The sequence below is a fragment of the Aspergillus pseudodeflectus genome (genome assembly GCF_044049435.1).
Source record: "Aspergillus pseudodeflectus strain CBS 756.74 chromosome Unknown BJX68scaffold_2, whole genome shotgun sequence".
NCBI lineage: Eukaryota > Fungi > Ascomycota > Eurotiomycetes > Eurotiales > Aspergillaceae > Aspergillus > Aspergillus pseudodeflectus.
The window spans coordinates 760,543-775,407 of NW_027263778.1; the positions used below are offsets into that span (position 1 = coordinate 760,543).

Sequence of the window (14,865 nt, forward strand, 5' to 3'; positions counted from 1 at the left end):
CATTACGTACAGTAGTTCATGCTTAAATCCACCAGGTTAGGGTTTCTGTACTCCGAGGCAACGGCAAAAGCTGTCTAATTCCCATCATCCTCATGAACCCTCACAACCAGCCTTCCCCTAAACTCCGGATCACGATACAAGTCGATAATCTCTGGAATCCTCTCAAACGGCACGACCGTAAGCTGCGACCTCACCCCCTCCTTCTCAACAATTTCCATCATCCTCTCCGCCGCTTCCCTCCCACAAACATAACTGCCCCGGATCACCAGCTCACGAAACACAATCGGCGCAGCCTCAAACTTCCACGGCTCCTGTGGTAGCCCCAAAAGACCCAGCACCCCTCCCACGCGCAGTAGAGTCAATGCCCACCGGTTTGCTTCGATAGAAGCCGTGCAGACAACCGCCGCCGCGACGCCCTCGCCTTTTGTAAAGTTGTAAATGGCGACGCTCGCTGATTCCGCATCGGACGAGTCAACCACCAGATCAGGTCGTAGCGCCGCGTTGGCCATCTCCGTCGCTAGTCGTCGTCCCGCTGCACGGGGTTCAATCGCAATCGTCCGAAAGCCCAATGCTTTGGCAAACTGCAGAGCGAGATGGCCCAACCCGCCTATTCCAATTATAGCAACGGTCTCGCCCCGATCAATCCCCCTCGTCGCTTCCTGAAGCGAACCCCAAACCGTAGCACCAGCACACATCAGCGGCGCAGCCTGGTCAAAGGAAACCGACTCAGGGATCCGCACCGTCGTCTCCGGATCCGCAGCCACATACTCCGCGAAGCCGCCATCATGCCGGAACCCCGCTGTCTCGCGGACGTCGCAGAAGCGCGGGTCTGCCGCTGCACCTGTTCGAGCTCGAAGTCTACACCCGACACAGCTACCGCATGCATGCATGAAATTCAGCACACCGACCCTGTCGCCTTTCTTGAAGGGGCCGGTATAGTCAGCGCCTAGCTCCGCGACGATACCGGCGATCTCGTGCGAGGGGATGAGGCCGAGAGGCGCGGGGTTGCGGAATTCGCCGCGCTGCACTTGTAGGTCTGAGTGGCAGAAGCCGGCGGCGTGCACGCGCACGAGGATGTCGGTTGGGCGAAGATTGGGGAGGGGGCGCGTGCCGAGGGCGTAGGGTTTGTGGTACTGTGATGGGTTAGCTTTTTCTTCTCTTTTTTGTTAACATGGGTCGTTGGATGGGCGTACTTCAGCGATGTATGCTGCTTTCATCTGTGAGGGAGGCTTGATCTCTGCCGTATTGGAAGCCATGATGTGATTTGTGTTCTGTGGTTTGAATGTTGTGGCCGTGTGTCAGTGTTGGGTTGGAGGGATTGCTCCTCAACTGCTGCTGAGAGTGATTGTCTACCCAAGGGATGTGGTTGGTAATGGGACCGGAAACTCTCCGAGTCATGTATATATATCAGCCGGTTCAGCTTCGGATTTCCCAACAGTCAGCCGACAACATGTGTCATTTCCATAGCCAATAATCAAATAGCTTAAACGGATTCCCATCATCTCAAGACCCGGTGATATGGGCGAGGCGCCTCTGGCCCACAAAGAGTGGGCCAATTGGAGTAACTACCCCAAATCTCGAATGGGGCTGTCTCACAGCGTGGAGAAATGATACCAGTAACTATTTATCTTATCTCGCTGGTTGTACTGTGGCAAATAATATCGGGGGGCTTTCTAATGCAATTAGCCAACATTGTTTCAGATTGTGTACTTAGCCTCGTGCACCTAGGCTAGTCCTTGATGTTCGTGAATGACGACAGGAATCTGACCTGCTACTTGGGTAGTCCGTGGGTCTCGAGTCTCCGAAGAGCTGTTTTGAAAGTCGAGGTCGCTATCTGGCTAGGGTGAAAGCAGAGCATGGATATAGACACACATTAAGTTATAATTTATATAGATAGGTCAGATTTAGTAATAGCCAACATGCTGATTCAGTGCGCCTTTGCATTCGTCTTTTCAACCAGATTCCAGTATTTTTGCGCAGTATTTCGCCTTAGGGGTTTCCCGAAATAGATCATTGCCATACCGGTGAGCCAGACCAGTTCCCCTAGCAAAGCAATCAGGACAAAGGCATACCGGACAGTCAGGGCATTGATCATGGGCACGACCGCGTATCCGAATGCGAAGCCTGCTCAATTTGTTAATTGTTTTGCGCTGTGAGATGGATTGGAACCCAGTTGACTTACCCATCATGTTCCGGATGAGAATCACAGACACGAGGCCCTCCCCTGCCATCTCCCTATAGCTGTCGAGAACATATGTATATGCAAGGCATGCCCCCAGTGGAAACGTCATGGCAATCAAGCCCAGCCCAACAACGATCCCACCCCAATGAATCCCGTACGATGCCCCGACGCCATATAGAAGGCAGCCAGCCGGATGGACGACTAGCGCGACCAGGCAAATCCAGAGCCGTTGTTCCGGCTCCATGATTCCTCCATTGCGGCTAGCTAGCTGAATCGCGACGACATCAGACATCCAGCCCGAAATGCAGCAGCCGATTGTGACGCCAACAAAACAGGCAAGGTAGGTGAGCCCAATGGTGTTGGTGCTGAAATTGTAGGGTGCCTCGCCGAGGATCAGGGCCATGGATCCGCTCATTGCGTTATACCACGCAAGGGTCCCGCCAACTAGAAGGCCGCTGAAGAACATTGCAGGAAAGGCAAAGAGAAGCTTGATTGGGAGAAAGAAGACTTTGAATGGGTTTGGCTGTAGGGGATGCTGATAGCCCCAGAGCTTGAGCTTTTGGATGTAGGGCCTGGTGCTCCTGGGCGTATCGGACGACGGAGCCTCACGGAATGATAGAGTGGTTGACTGCTGAAGGGTAGGAGAACTTTTCGTCTCGCCGGTCTTCTCCACGTCGTCCGCTGTTGTACCTTCAAGGGATTTAGAAATACCATCGAGGGTCTCAGTGCTGGCTAAGAGGTGATCGCGGAAGAACATGGTCTCCTCGAAGAAGAAAAACGTCAAAACAGTGACCGCTGCCCCGATAATGGCCAGAATATACTGAATCCATTGCCAACCAAGATATTGGGCGACATACCCCGAGGCCACGGGCGATAGAAGAGCCCCGGAAAAGAGAGACCAGCTATAAGCACCCATATAAAACCCCCTATCATGTGTGAAAAACATATCTCCGATAATCATCTCAATGAGTGTTTCCTGCGGCGAAGCAAAGATGCCCAGTAAGATGCGATTCACGAAAAATTCTCCCCTTGACTGCACATAGGCCGTCCAGACCGTCACGGCAGTCACCAAGATGATGCATCCCACAAGAACAAGGCGGCGGCCGTATTTGAGCGCAAGACTCTGCGTGATCATCGTGCCCCAGCCCATGAAGAGATAAAGAATGCCGTTACCGGTGCTCAGATCTGCAATGGATATTCCCGTATCTTTTTCAATGAGGATGTAGGCGGGCGATAATCCGGAGATGATAGTGCCGATGAAAAAGCACCATGCCATAGCGCTGATGATACTGGTCATCTTACGCGGCTTGCTCCAGCGAAGAGGGTCATCGGGGTCGTCGGTAGGTTGCGGAACAAGGATAATTTCTTGTGAGCCGTGGCCATGTTTGACGTTGAGCAGGCCTTGGGCGTCGATCAATTTGACCGTCCCTGGAAGGCGCGGTTGAGCCAAGGAAGCCTCCATAAGGGCTTGAGTTTTGCAGTCTCGAGCTTGGATAAGTGGATGTGGATAAAGGCGATAAGTCAATCGAATTGGAGAAAGGTATTTGCCACTTATTCTGAGAGATGGGGCCTGTTTGCTTCTTATATTTCGTCCTCACGCCGAGGGCAGCTCGTGGACCTACCCCGAGCCTTACAGGCCTTATCTTGCGGGTCCAAGTCTATCAGTTGGGGTCCGGGGTTTAGAATATTCTCCAAGTGAATGATACCAACCGCCTACAACCCCAGTCAATATCAGCAGCGTCTGATAAAGCGGACAATAGTACTCCGTACCCACTTGTTATCGGCTGGATACTCCAACAGAGTGTAATGCCCCAACTGTACCCCAATGAATTGGAGTACTAACTTTGCTACACGGATCCACTTTTCAATTCTAGACTCCAGAGAATAATCATGGTGTGTCAGAAACCGACCCGGGCTAGGGTATCAAGATCAGATACCTTGATTAAAGTAAAGCATTAGTATTGTTGCGCGCTGCCGTGCCTGTTCTGAAGCAAGATTCCACAATACACGGTCAAACTCTGCCCAATGATGTTTATGAACGGCCACTGCGTATTACTCTTGAAAAAATGAGCCCAAATCTTCAACACAGCGATGGAGAGATCTCTCGGATCACGGAAGTTGATGAGATTGGGCGACTGGGACTCCCCTTCATCAAAATCAATGACCGAGTACGCCTCTTCGACGATTCGGCGCACCCAGGACAGAATCTTATCTTCGCTATCTGCCGGACGTCAGATGGTGTAAGTTAGTGGTATGAGGCAAAACCTACCGCTCAGCGGACTGTCACCTATCGTAACCGCAAGCTTCGCCAGCCATTTGCTAAGGAGCACCCCGCATTCTAGGCTCGACAATGAATGTCTCACGCTCCAAAAGAAGGCCTGACTCCGTGCCACACGCTCGACACCCAACCGAACAGGAATGCCCAGCATATGAGTTGCATACAGCAGCGCGGCAATTGTGCCGTCACTGCGCTCTATGTCAGGACTAGATGCAATGGCGTGGGCGATGCGAACGGGGTCCCGCGTCTCAAGTGCTCGGTATGGCCCTAAATGCAGGTAAATGCGGACATATGCAAGAGCTAGGAGGGAACTTGATGTGAACGGGATGGGACCGTTCTCGTTGTTGGGGTCGAGCGTGGACTCGGGGGCCTGTTGCCAGCCTGTGGTCCAGGCGCGGAGGCCACGTCTGTAATGTTAGCATTATGTTTCAATAAAGAGAGAATTGATGGGTCTTACTCGAGCTTCTCCACTTCTTCTCTTGGTAAGGCTGCTGTGTTGCTCATGACCGGTAGGCTCAGATCTCTGACGATGTGAATACGTTGGAGCAGACCGTGTAGGAGTACGTAGTTTCCCAGCGGCGTTGGAATTGGATCCAGCGGGGCACCTTCGTTCCTATTCTTCAGGAGCAGGGATAAGGCATCCTTGAAGTAAAGCTGTGACTTCTGAATTTCTTTCGTCGCAGCATGCCAGAGAGCCGCAGTCGGGGCTTTCCACTCCTTGGTCGAACATGGTAGCCTGAGGTTGACCTCGTTGCTGCGAAGGGTAGGATAGACATTGTATGCAATGCTGTGGGTGTGAAGAATCGAGAAGGCAATCAACCTGGATCGCCGGCTGGCCTCCTGCTCGATCCATGCTCGCCAACTCCGTCCTAAAGAGGCGTCGTCACTCTGCTCGACTATTGGCGTAAGCCAATTCACGTCGTCAAGGCCAACATCCCTCACGACATGTATAAGCAGATCTTGCAGTGCGAATGATTCCTGCACTGTCGAGGCTTTAGGCTCCCATGTCGCAAACCCCATCAGCATAATTAACGCTCTTACAGAGTCAATTGACGATGCATGTTGATTATTGCTGTCTCGATCACTGTTTTGTAAAACTGCGTTGATTGTGGACGAACTAGTCCTTGTGGACAGCCTATAAATTTCAGCACGCTTTCCAAGCCGCTCTGTTATCACTGCTTTCCCGGCGAAGAACAGCTGCTCAGATACTTTCCTCTCAAAACAGTACTGCGCGCCAAGGGCAGCCATTCCGAGTACTAACTCAATTGAGTGTTCCTGGATATGCCATGTGGGCACATGAATAAAAGGCATGTGGGAATGGAAGCCGCCGAAGAACGATGTTATGTAACGAGTGAGGGCGTGCCGCGAGGGGAGAAAGAAAGCAGGGTCTAGTAGGTGAGAATGTTTATTAAGTGCGGATTTGAGCCTGGAATGTTGATCTTCAGTTACTTTGAAGAGTTGGGCCTCGGGGTCGACAGCACGAGGGTCTAGTGGCTGTGAGCAAACGTTGTACATCTCTGATAAGAGAGGTAACTTACTATCGGTGTCAGACGCGTAGTTTGACATCCTGTTCATGCTTGGGGCGGAAGGCAACCATGAGCTGAATGGCGTCCCGGCTCTTGTTGCTGCCATTGGTCTGAGTGAAGTAGTCTCATTACCTCCCTCGTGTGGTCTGGTTCCAAATGCTTCGGCATGCCTGTCAGAGTCAAATAGGGGACTCAATCCAGTAGGCAAACCAACACCATCAAGGAAGCTAGTGAATTCTCGGAAGTGTATATCGAAGTCAATCCCTTGAACAGTTAGACCCTAACATCAAGCCATGGGCATTGGGAAATTACCACTGTCAATCATAGGCGTATGTAGAATATCAGGGGCATACTGCCTTGTGTCCATGAAGCCAAGCTGCTGACTTTGATCTCCCACGACTGCTGATATAGGAAGCTGCGTCCATGGCTGAGACCTCATGAAAAGTCGAGCATCGTCCCCGAGTCTAGGTGCAGTTACAGTAGATACTGCTTCATCAGCAGCAGCACCATGCTCTACCACTCGCGACAGGCCTCCAGATCTAACGTCGGAAACGGTCTCCTCATGTTGAGCCACCCGCTGATGTCGCGTGAGGAGATCTCGCCTCGAAAAGGAAGAGCCACAATGGCACGAGAAGGGCTTCTCCTTGGTGTCTAATGTGAACATTCATTAGTCATCTAAGGTATCATGTATACAACGTAACCTGCAGTAGTATGCCAGGAGTACAAGACTTACGGGTCCGTTTGTGGCGCTCCAGGTGTTCAGTCCGCTTAAACGCACGCCCGCAGTGGGGACAGATCCGACGCGCATTGCCCTCGCCATTCCGGCCTACTCTGCGTCGCTTGTTCGGATGTAGTCCGTCATCGGTCATTTTCACGGGCCCATCAATTGGAGAAAATAAGGTCGGATAAGAAGAGGGGAAGATGCGGGTTAAAGTTGGAGTAGCGGTCGGCTGCAGTTGGAGTCATGTGGGCCAGGTGGCGAGCGCACTTGGAGTTGGGGTACGAGTTACCCAGCGAGAGATAAGATAATGTTTACCGTCAGAAGATTCAATTATTGATTCTGGGCTCGCTTTCTCCATATCGCGAAAGATATGTTTGTTATTCGCAGCAACTTTGGGACTTATCTTTTGTAGGCAGCAATGCCTCTCTTCCGATCTCAACTTGGGAGCCCTGGAGGCTGGGCTGCATGTTACTAGCTCCGCTTTGCCAAGACTATTTTCACTATGGAAGCCAAGCTTGAGAGTTGCCATCACGTACCGCCTTGAGCTTAAATCCAACTCGTTACTTTCTTGCCCTGATGCTCAACCCAATAGTATACTGAAACTGTGGCCCTCCTGAACTTAGAGCAAGCCAATCATTCTCCTGACACTATGCCTCCAAAAGCAGCCAAAGGCGAATACATTGAGACCGTACGTCCCTCCCCCATCAGCCGACAGTGTCCATAAACAAGCACCACAGCGCACCCTCGGGGTCAAATGCCAAAGCTAAGAACAAGAACAGGACACAGGAAACAAAATCTCGCGTCGGTCCCAGATTCACGGAACACAGCACATCATTCTCGGCGGTAAATCCATCATCCAAGCCGACGCCGTCATCCGCGGCGACCTCTTCCGCACCTCCTCCTCAGCCTCCACTCCGGACTCGAAATCAGATCCTAAAGCAGCTGCCGGCGCCGCAGGGAATCAAATCGCAATTACAATCGGACGGTACAGCTATATTTCGCGGTCTGCGATTCTGCGCCCGCCATCTCGTCTGCACAGGGGGATACACAGCTATTTTCCGCTGAAGATTGGTGACCATGTTTTTGTCGGGGAACGGAGTGTAGTTGAGGCGGCGAGTGTTGGGAATCATGTTCATATTGGGAAAGACGCGGTGATTGGGTCGATGGCCATTTTGAAAGAGTTTGCATACGTGCTTGATGGGGCTGTTGTCCCTGCGGGGATGGTGGTTCCGAGCTGGTGTGTTGTTGGTGGGGCGCCGGCAAGGATTGTTGGAGAGGTTGGGGAGGGGTATGGGGTTGAGGGGGCTGAAGGTGGAATGGCGAGAGAAAGATATCGCATGGTTAGGTGATTCTTCTTCCCCGTTTCTAGACGAGGCGTTTGCTTTGGAGTTACCATGGTTCTTTACTATACCCCTTGCGTTTATCATATGGAACTGGCTTCTACGGTAATGGAGATACAGATACAGGTGTGCAAACTATGTACGATTCTTAAACGACTATTTTAACCCATTTTGTGCACCTCAATCGCTCGCTTCAGACGGTCCTCGCCTTCCTCATAGGGGATTCCTGAACTATCACGCGCCATGTCATTGATCCAGCGCTCGTTCGGCTTGATCTTTTCGCCCTTAGACAACGTTGAGGCAAGGTACAGCCAGTTGAGCGAGTTACCCACCGTGCTCACCTCGTCGCACACGTGGTCCAAGGCAAATTCGTGCATCCGCTGCCACAGTTCATCGTCTGTACAGAGATCGAAGAGGTGTTGGGCAACCGCGTCAGTATCCCCTACATCGACCAGAAATCCGTTTCCTTTGTCAATGACCTGTAGCGGGATGCCACCCGCCCTCGTCGCAATAACTGGCCTGCCCTTATGAATGGCTTCGGAGACCTTGACCTCGAATCCTTCCCGGGTCGAAAGCTGCAGGGCCACCTTGGCCTTGGACAGGATCGCGTTCAGCACCTGATCGGACGGGCCAAGTCGGACGATACAGATCTTGTCCGCCAGGTGTGGAATGAAGCTCTCGATGTGGGTCACTACTGCGTTGTAGATGATGGAGCCATCCGGGTCGTCAACGGATCCGTGTCCGCAGATTAGAAGCTTGGGCGGGCACCTATCCGGTACGGAGGCCAGCATGCGTTTGTGAAATTTTTCGTATGCCTCCACAACATCGGGTATGCCTTTGGAAGGATCAAAACGTGCAATCTGAACAATATACTCGTCTAATTGCCGTTAGCGCCACTAATCAAAAGATACCTTCGGTTGATAATCTCACCTGCCGGGTAATCAATAACTGGCATTCCCGTGTTTCTGACCAGAGAATTAAAAAAACGCCCATAGTAGGCATTATCCCAGTCTTTCATGTTCTTGTTGAGCCCGTCCAGCCAATCTGTGGAAGCAGGCATATAACCCACCATATCTTTGGGAACATTATGAGGCACGAACGACCTTACCGGATGGCTTATGAAAAGATCTGCCTCCTTGATCATCTCCCACATCCTACCCCAGCATTCCGCTTGCGGGCTACCTTCTTGAGCCACCAAGTCACTGCGGATTTGTATATGGCTACGGAAGACCACTGGCCTGTCTGGAGCTATCTGTTTCGCCAGCGGGATCAGTGCAGGCATTTGGGGATCGTCGATAACAACCACATCCGCGCCTCCATCCTTCGGATGTGTGAGAGGGCCGCCAGAACGTAGCCAATATCTGTTGGAGTTTTCATGTATCCAGTTCGTGACTAACTCCCATTTCTCCTCTGTCAAACGCTCCTCTGGGTGAGAGACGCCCTGGAGGATATTATGGTTGGTTTTGGTGACACGAAAGACACCCGGCCGTGGCTTAGGTACATACCTATACTTGACTTAGAAATCTTATGACAATATGATATTCAGCAGTACTTACCACTTCATGTCCGTCCCTAGAGCGTGAGAAAACCTCACCATAGCGTGCCTCATGAGGGCAACACCCCCACCCCGTGGGGTAGCGCTGAAGAAGGCGAATTTGATCTTCCTCTTCTTGAGGTCGTCGGCATAGTACTCGATAGCCTTCCACATGTTAGGCGTAACTGTCTTTTCGTAGTTCCCCTTATTGGTCAATTGCACATGGAACCCCGTGTCGACCTGTACCAAGCCGGACATTCCCACTTGCAACAATGGTATGCCTTCCGGTCCAAACAGTCTATACCTGCAGTTAGTCTCTGAGCACAACTTGGGAGAGTGATATATACCGAACACATTTGCGAGCCATGGATTCCGCCTGTTCATCCAACGTCCTCACTTCCCAGTCCATGGATTTTTGGAACTCATATCGCAGCTCCTCTCCACCCAATCCAAGTTTACTTTCTTCTGATAAAACCAGTGGGATAATGTCGAGATCTAGCCAAAGGCGAGAGCAAAGCGTGGGAGAGGCATCAGCTAGCTGCTGCGGGATTGCCATCCCAACAACTTTCTCCACATGTTCCCGGCGCCACTTATTCAAGTGATTCATTATGTAGTCCCCAAGATAGGAATCCAATGGGCCATCTTGAATCAATGGGAGCGCTTCCTGAGCAAAGTCGACGAGATATGTGCAATCGCGGATCGCCACGGCAAATATGACTTCGTCCTTCTCGAAGAGAGCCGATACACCGGCATAAATTGTCTATCACAGTCAGATCTTCGATCTTCGAGATATATGAAGTGAGATATATGAAGTGAGCAGAGGTGCATACACCGGACGTTGGTGCGCCCCAAGAATCAGGTGAGAATTGGGTCGAAAGCCGTCGCTGTTGCTGCAGTGAGACTCGGCGCCGATTGGGAGGAATCTCGTCGTCAGGCATTCTGTAGGGATTCTAGTAGATAAAGGCAGTATATGTGTATAGTTTGAAGGTGGTTTTTTTTTTTTTTTTGAATGTTGATTAATGGAAAAGGGTGTAGGTTTGGGACTCAGTACACATCTCGGAACCGGTGGAAGTATGAGTGACCTCACCATTAACTGCCATGACGTAGGGCTGAAGCAATGCTGGTACGACACCAGTGTGCAAATACGGATGCGTACAACGGAGCTTGCCGGGAATAAGCATTTATGCAGATGGTGTCATGGATGCTTGTTTGATTGATTCAAGTTCTCGACTCCGGAACTTCACGTGCTGATAGTCGGTGTAGCATCAATAATCTTGCACAGGAAGGTGGGTTAAAGGGATGAAACGATGGCGAGGCTGACCAGCGCATACTACTAGTAAGCTCCAGTGTAGGAAGTAGAGCATCGCGACTCTGTCTGACTCCGGAATAAGCTCTGTTGACACCTCGAAGCATGAGAAACAAGATGAAACAGACGACAGACGATGTTGCGGAGATGAAACAGTCAAACGTCTTGGCTCTGCAATCGTGGGGGTGCTGACTCAGCATCGCCAGCCCCTTTTACGGAGTCGAGCAAACAGTCAACTTTCAACGAGGCAGCTGAACGTGTGGATCGGAGCATTGCTGGATCCCCGAATTTATTCGATATCGTTCAATTGACCCTTTCGTCGCTAATTCTCGCTTTCCCTCCCGCTGCCATCTCCGAACATCAACCCTATCTCTCTCTCTGTGTCTCAAGCCAAGGTGAGTTTATCCCAACCCATGTGCTCGCGCCCGTGCTATGATAAGGGCCACGTTCACTGACTCGAGTGCAAAAGACTCCTTACCTGACATCAATCTCGCGACTTTTCCTTACTTTACGACCGTTAACCCCTCGTTGCTACGCCTCTGCAGACTACAGTCCGGACGGGACTCCCGAGTTCACACCTCCCACCCTCTAGTTTCCTACATCATCGCGATCGCGTGATATTAGTCAAAATGGGCGGCTCAGTGTCAAAGATCATGGGCAAGATCTTCGGAACGAAGGAGATGCGGATTCTCATGCTGGGTCTCGATGCTGCCGGAAAGACGAGTGCGTTTGCTTTTGCTTTGGGCCATGGGAACACTAACCAACAGTCGTTCAGCAATCCTCTACAAATTGAAACTCACCAACCAAGATGTCACCACAATTCCTACCGTCGGGTTCAACGTCGAGAGTGTTACGTATAAGAACGTGAAGTTCAACGTATGGGACGTGGGCGGTCAGGACAAGATCCGTCCCCTCTGGAGACACTACTATTCCGGTACGACTACCGATGCAGAGCTGATATGGCCAGGGCTGATACGTATACACTTCATAGGCACGCAAGGACTGATCTTCGTCGTGGACTCGAGCGACACCACTCGGTTGGAGGAGGCTCGCTCCGAACTACACAAGATCATCAACGATCGCGAAATGAAAGACGCCCTTTTGCTTGTGTTTGCAAACAAGCAGGACGTTCCTGGACGTATGTTACGCTCGTTTCTAGGAACGCAGCCCTCGCTAACCTTTGCAGATTTGAGCCCGGATGAGATCACGAGCGCTCTCCAACTCCACAAGATCAAGGATAAGACATGGTATGTTGCGCCTAGCGTTGCTACGGATGGCACTGGTATTTTCGAAGGACTGGTAAGTCTCGCTCTCGAATCCGACATTTCCCATCTAACAACATGTAGGCTTGGCTTTCAAACAACGTCAAGACCTCGCAATCACCCCCGAAATGATCTACGATTTCCTCCAGTCTGGGTTACACAGCCCTCATGTATAACAACACCGCCTTGCCTTGCCGCTCCAAATCATACCATACCATTTGTTTGTTGAATGTCCGTTTTGATGACAGAAGACGCAGCCTTTGGATTCGATTCTTTTCATTTGTCCTGCATTTGCGATTGTTTATCTTTCTACCATTCCCCCCTTACTCACTTTCTTATGATATCCCACTGTTCCTTGGGTTTCGTCCAATACCCCGTTTTAATCCTTTACGTGATTTCCTCGTTGTGTCGTTGGCTTGTTTTCGTGTCTTGTAGAAGGAAAGCATGCAATAGATGGAAATTGACCAGCATATACGTACAACATATATCTTGCCTAATCTCTGTACTTGTACAGCTACCTAATTATCATAATATCGTCTCAGTTTCTGGTAATGTATCACTTTTTCTTAAATCATAATCGTATCCTCGTGCTAGGTTGAACTCGCAAGCGCATCGGGTAAGTTGAATCTATATACAGCTATATCATCACATATCATGTCTTCAATATATTTAGGCTACAATTACTGCATTACTGCTGCCCAGGCCAGATGTCGTTGGCAATGTCACGGACAAGCTTCAGCTTGGCAATCATACCGTTGCGGTCAATCGCGTTACCCTCACGGTGAGAAGCGAATCCGCACTGCGGGCTCACACCAACCTGGTTGAGCGCCTGCTCGACGCTAACACCGTTACCCTCAGCAATGAACTTGGCCGCATCGTAGACACGCTTCTTCATCTCCTCCTTGTCCTCAAGTTCGGGGAACTTGGAGGTCACGATACCCAGGATGACGTTCTTATGAGGAGGGAGCTCCTTGAGGGGCTCGAAGCCGCCGGCGCGGGGGGTGTCGTACTCCAGGTAGTAGGTGTCGACGTCGAGCTCTTTAAAGAGCTTGGTCGCGATGCGGTCGTAGCCGCCCTCGGAGAAGTGGCGGCTGCCGACGAAGTTGCCGCGGCAGAGGTGGACCCCGATGTGGAAGTCTGAGGGGCGGGTGGCGAGGCAGTCGTTGTAGAGCTTGATGTATTTCTCGAAGGTCTCATCGGCGGTGAGGGTGTTGAGGGAGTCCTCCTTCCAGCCCTGGAGCATCTTGTCGGAGCAGAAGTCTGTGGCGGTTGTTGTTAGCAGGTTTCTTGAGCAAAAACGGATAGGTTCAAGACGTACAGGCAAGGTTGGGGTCATCGAACTGCACGTTACGGCAGCCGGCATCGTACAGAATCTTCAGCTCGTCCTGGTACGCCTTGGCAATGTCGGCAAAGTACTCGTCAACGTTGCTGTAGACGTCCTTGGGGTAAGCGTAACCCTCGCGGTAACGCAGGTGGTACCAGTTGGGAGCGGCGAGGGTGAGCTTCAGGTTCTTGACCTCCTCGGGGGCAACGAGGCTAGCGAGGTACTTGAACTGGTCAACGTAGGTGCTGCCGACGTGCTTGATCTTTCCGGTGCAGAAGACACTCTCCCCGGGCTTGTGGCCGGCCTCAAGGAAGGCAGCGACATCGGGGGCGTAGGGGCGAAACACCTCTGGGTCGGGGTCTGAGACTTCCTCGAATCCCTCGAGGCCGGGGAAGAACGAGCCCCAGAACACTGTCCACAAGGTTCTCAGTTAGCGGACATATAATAATCGCCGGAGACGTAGCACAAAGGTGGGGTTGTGCTTTTTTTTCTTCTATCCCCCGGAACAGCTTACTGTGTCTGCAGTACTCTCCGTCGGAGAGAGCTGGGTAGCCCAGCTGCTTCTGGAGCTCGACCACCTCCTTGATGTCCTTCTTCTCGACGGCCTCGAGGTCGGCCTGGGTAGCCTCTCCCTTCTCAAAGGCGGTCTTGACCTTGAGAAGCTCATCGGTACGGAGGAGAGAGCCGAGATGCTCAACGCGGAAAGGGGGGTTGCGGTGGAGAGACATGGTGAATATTCAGAAGTCTTGATGGAGACAATGTCAGAAGAGCATCTTCCACAGTACGGTGCAGTGGCTAAACTTACCAGAGACAACAATGCGGGATGAAAGCAAGAGGGGAGGCAGGGAGGAATTCAAGTGGGAGACCAGAGAGGGGGAGAGTGAGACTGAGGGGCAACAACGAGTCCACCCTGGCAGTTCGCACCCATAGAGCACTGCCGAAGTCGCAAGCGAGGCGAAGTCCCATCGTCGAGAGTCCGGTTCCTGTTCAAATCTTGAGCGCGGCTCATCCTACCAATTTCAGCTCCATCTTGCGCCCCACCACCGCATCTCTCCACATTGAGCACTCCGGAGGTCGAACTGGTAAGTTGAGATGGCCGCCAGGATCACCTTGGCCGTCAGGAGACTCGCGTCAGTCTCAAGTTGGACGTACCATGATGTCACTGATGTACATCTACGAGGGAGCCGTCCTCGATAGTTGATGCTGTGAAGTTGAGATTTAGGAATGTGCAGAAAAAAATAAGAGGAACAGCCGCAGGAATGTGGGGCTCAAATAAGCCATCGGCCGCTGGCCAGGCGCCCTACAGTTCAGAAGAACGTCTTCAAAAAGGGCATCTCAACACAGAAGCGCGCACTCTGCTTATAATGAAGGTCTATAACTTCTGTTCCATAA

General features: G+C 51.6%; 7 protein-coding genes across 7 annotated transcripts; 2 read left to right on the forward strand and 5 right to left on the reverse strand.

The window, feature by feature from the left end:
- Positions 1 to 2: 2 nt before the first annotated feature.
- BJX68DRAFT_82517 (chaperonin 10-like protein) lies at positions 3 to 1,570 on the reverse strand. The gene is made up of 2 exons (XM_071049816.1): positions 1,194 to 1,570; positions 3 to 1,133 (listed from the first exon to the last, which is right to left on the reverse strand). Exons 1-2 carry the CDS (start codon positions 1,254 to 1,256, stop codon positions 75 to 77), a joined length of 1,122 nt encoding a protein of 373 aa, XP_070904995.1. The 5' UTR covers positions 1,257 to 1,570; the 3' UTR covers positions 3 to 74.
- A 297-nt stretch (positions 1,571 to 1,867) lies between these two features.
- On the reverse strand, positions 1,868 to 3,759 carry BJX68DRAFT_224886 (major facilitator superfamily domain-containing protein). The gene is made up of 2 exons (XM_071038313.1): positions 2,183 to 3,759; positions 1,868 to 2,124 (listed from the first exon to the last, which is right to left on the reverse strand). Exons 1-2 carry the CDS (start codon positions 3,642 to 3,644, stop codon positions 1,928 to 1,930), a joined length of 1,659 nt encoding a protein of 552 aa, XP_070904996.1. The 5' UTR covers positions 3,645 to 3,759; the 3' UTR covers positions 1,868 to 1,927.
- A 131-nt stretch (positions 3,760 to 3,890) lies between these two features.
- Positions 3,891 to 7,043, reverse strand: BJX68DRAFT_82525 (uncharacterized protein). The gene is made up of 6 exons (XM_071049818.1): positions 6,720 to 7,043; positions 6,299 to 6,637; positions 5,999 to 6,250; positions 4,918 to 5,947; positions 4,452 to 4,867; positions 3,891 to 4,403 (listed from the first exon to the last, which is right to left on the reverse strand). Exons 1-6 carry the CDS (start codon positions 6,853 to 6,855, stop codon positions 4,138 to 4,140), a joined length of 2,439 nt encoding a protein of 812 aa, XP_070904997.1. The 5' UTR covers positions 6,856 to 7,043; the 3' UTR covers positions 3,891 to 4,137.
- Positions 7,044 to 7,356: 313 nt separating this feature from the next.
- On the forward strand, positions 7,357 to 8,056 carry BJX68DRAFT_261265 (dynactin subunit 5; the record flags this gene model as incomplete). Its single annotated transcript, XM_071044118.1, has 2 exons — positions 7,357 to 7,395; positions 7,487 to 8,056. The coding sequence occupies 2 exons, from the start codon at positions 7,357 to 7,359 to the stop codon at positions 8,054 to 8,056; spliced, it is 609 nt and encodes a 202-aa protein (XP_070904998.1).
- ccg9 (putative trehalose synthase (Ccg-9)) lies at positions 8,018 to 11,004 on the reverse strand. The gene is made up of 5 exons (XM_071049817.1): positions 10,412 to 11,004; positions 9,929 to 10,341; positions 9,604 to 9,879; positions 8,978 to 9,552; positions 8,018 to 8,924 (listed from the first exon to the last, which is right to left on the reverse strand). The coding sequence occupies exons 1-5, from the start codon at positions 10,517 to 10,519 to the stop codon at positions 8,209 to 8,211; spliced, it is 2,088 nt and encodes a 695-aa protein (XP_070904999.1). The 5' UTR covers positions 10,520 to 11,004; the 3' UTR covers positions 8,018 to 8,208.
- Positions 11,005 to 11,137: 133 nt separating this feature from the next.
- BJX68DRAFT_82551 (ADP-ribosylation factor family protein) lies at positions 11,138 to 12,720 on the forward strand. The gene is made up of 6 exons (XM_071049820.1): positions 11,138 to 11,282; positions 11,357 to 11,610; positions 11,663 to 11,821; positions 11,879 to 12,025; positions 12,074 to 12,186; positions 12,234 to 12,720. Exons 2-6 carry the CDS (start codon positions 11,517 to 11,519, stop codon positions 12,279 to 12,281), a joined length of 561 nt encoding a protein of 186 aa, XP_070905000.1. The 5' UTR covers positions 11,138 to 11,282; positions 11,357 to 11,516; the 3' UTR covers positions 12,282 to 12,720.
- Position 12,721: 1 nt separating this feature from the next.
- On the reverse strand, positions 12,722 to 14,691 carry BJX68DRAFT_82554 (cobalamin-independent methionine synthase II family protein). The gene is made up of 4 exons (XM_071049821.1): positions 14,279 to 14,691; positions 13,988 to 14,218; positions 13,468 to 13,884; positions 12,722 to 13,409 (listed from the first exon to the last, which is right to left on the reverse strand). The coding sequence occupies exons 2-4, from the start codon at positions 14,199 to 14,201 to the stop codon at positions 12,838 to 12,840; spliced, it is 1,203 nt and encodes a 400-aa protein (XP_070905001.1). The 5' UTR covers positions 14,202 to 14,218; positions 14,279 to 14,691; the 3' UTR covers positions 12,722 to 12,837.
- Between the last annotated feature and the right edge of the window lie 174 nt (positions 14,692 to 14,865).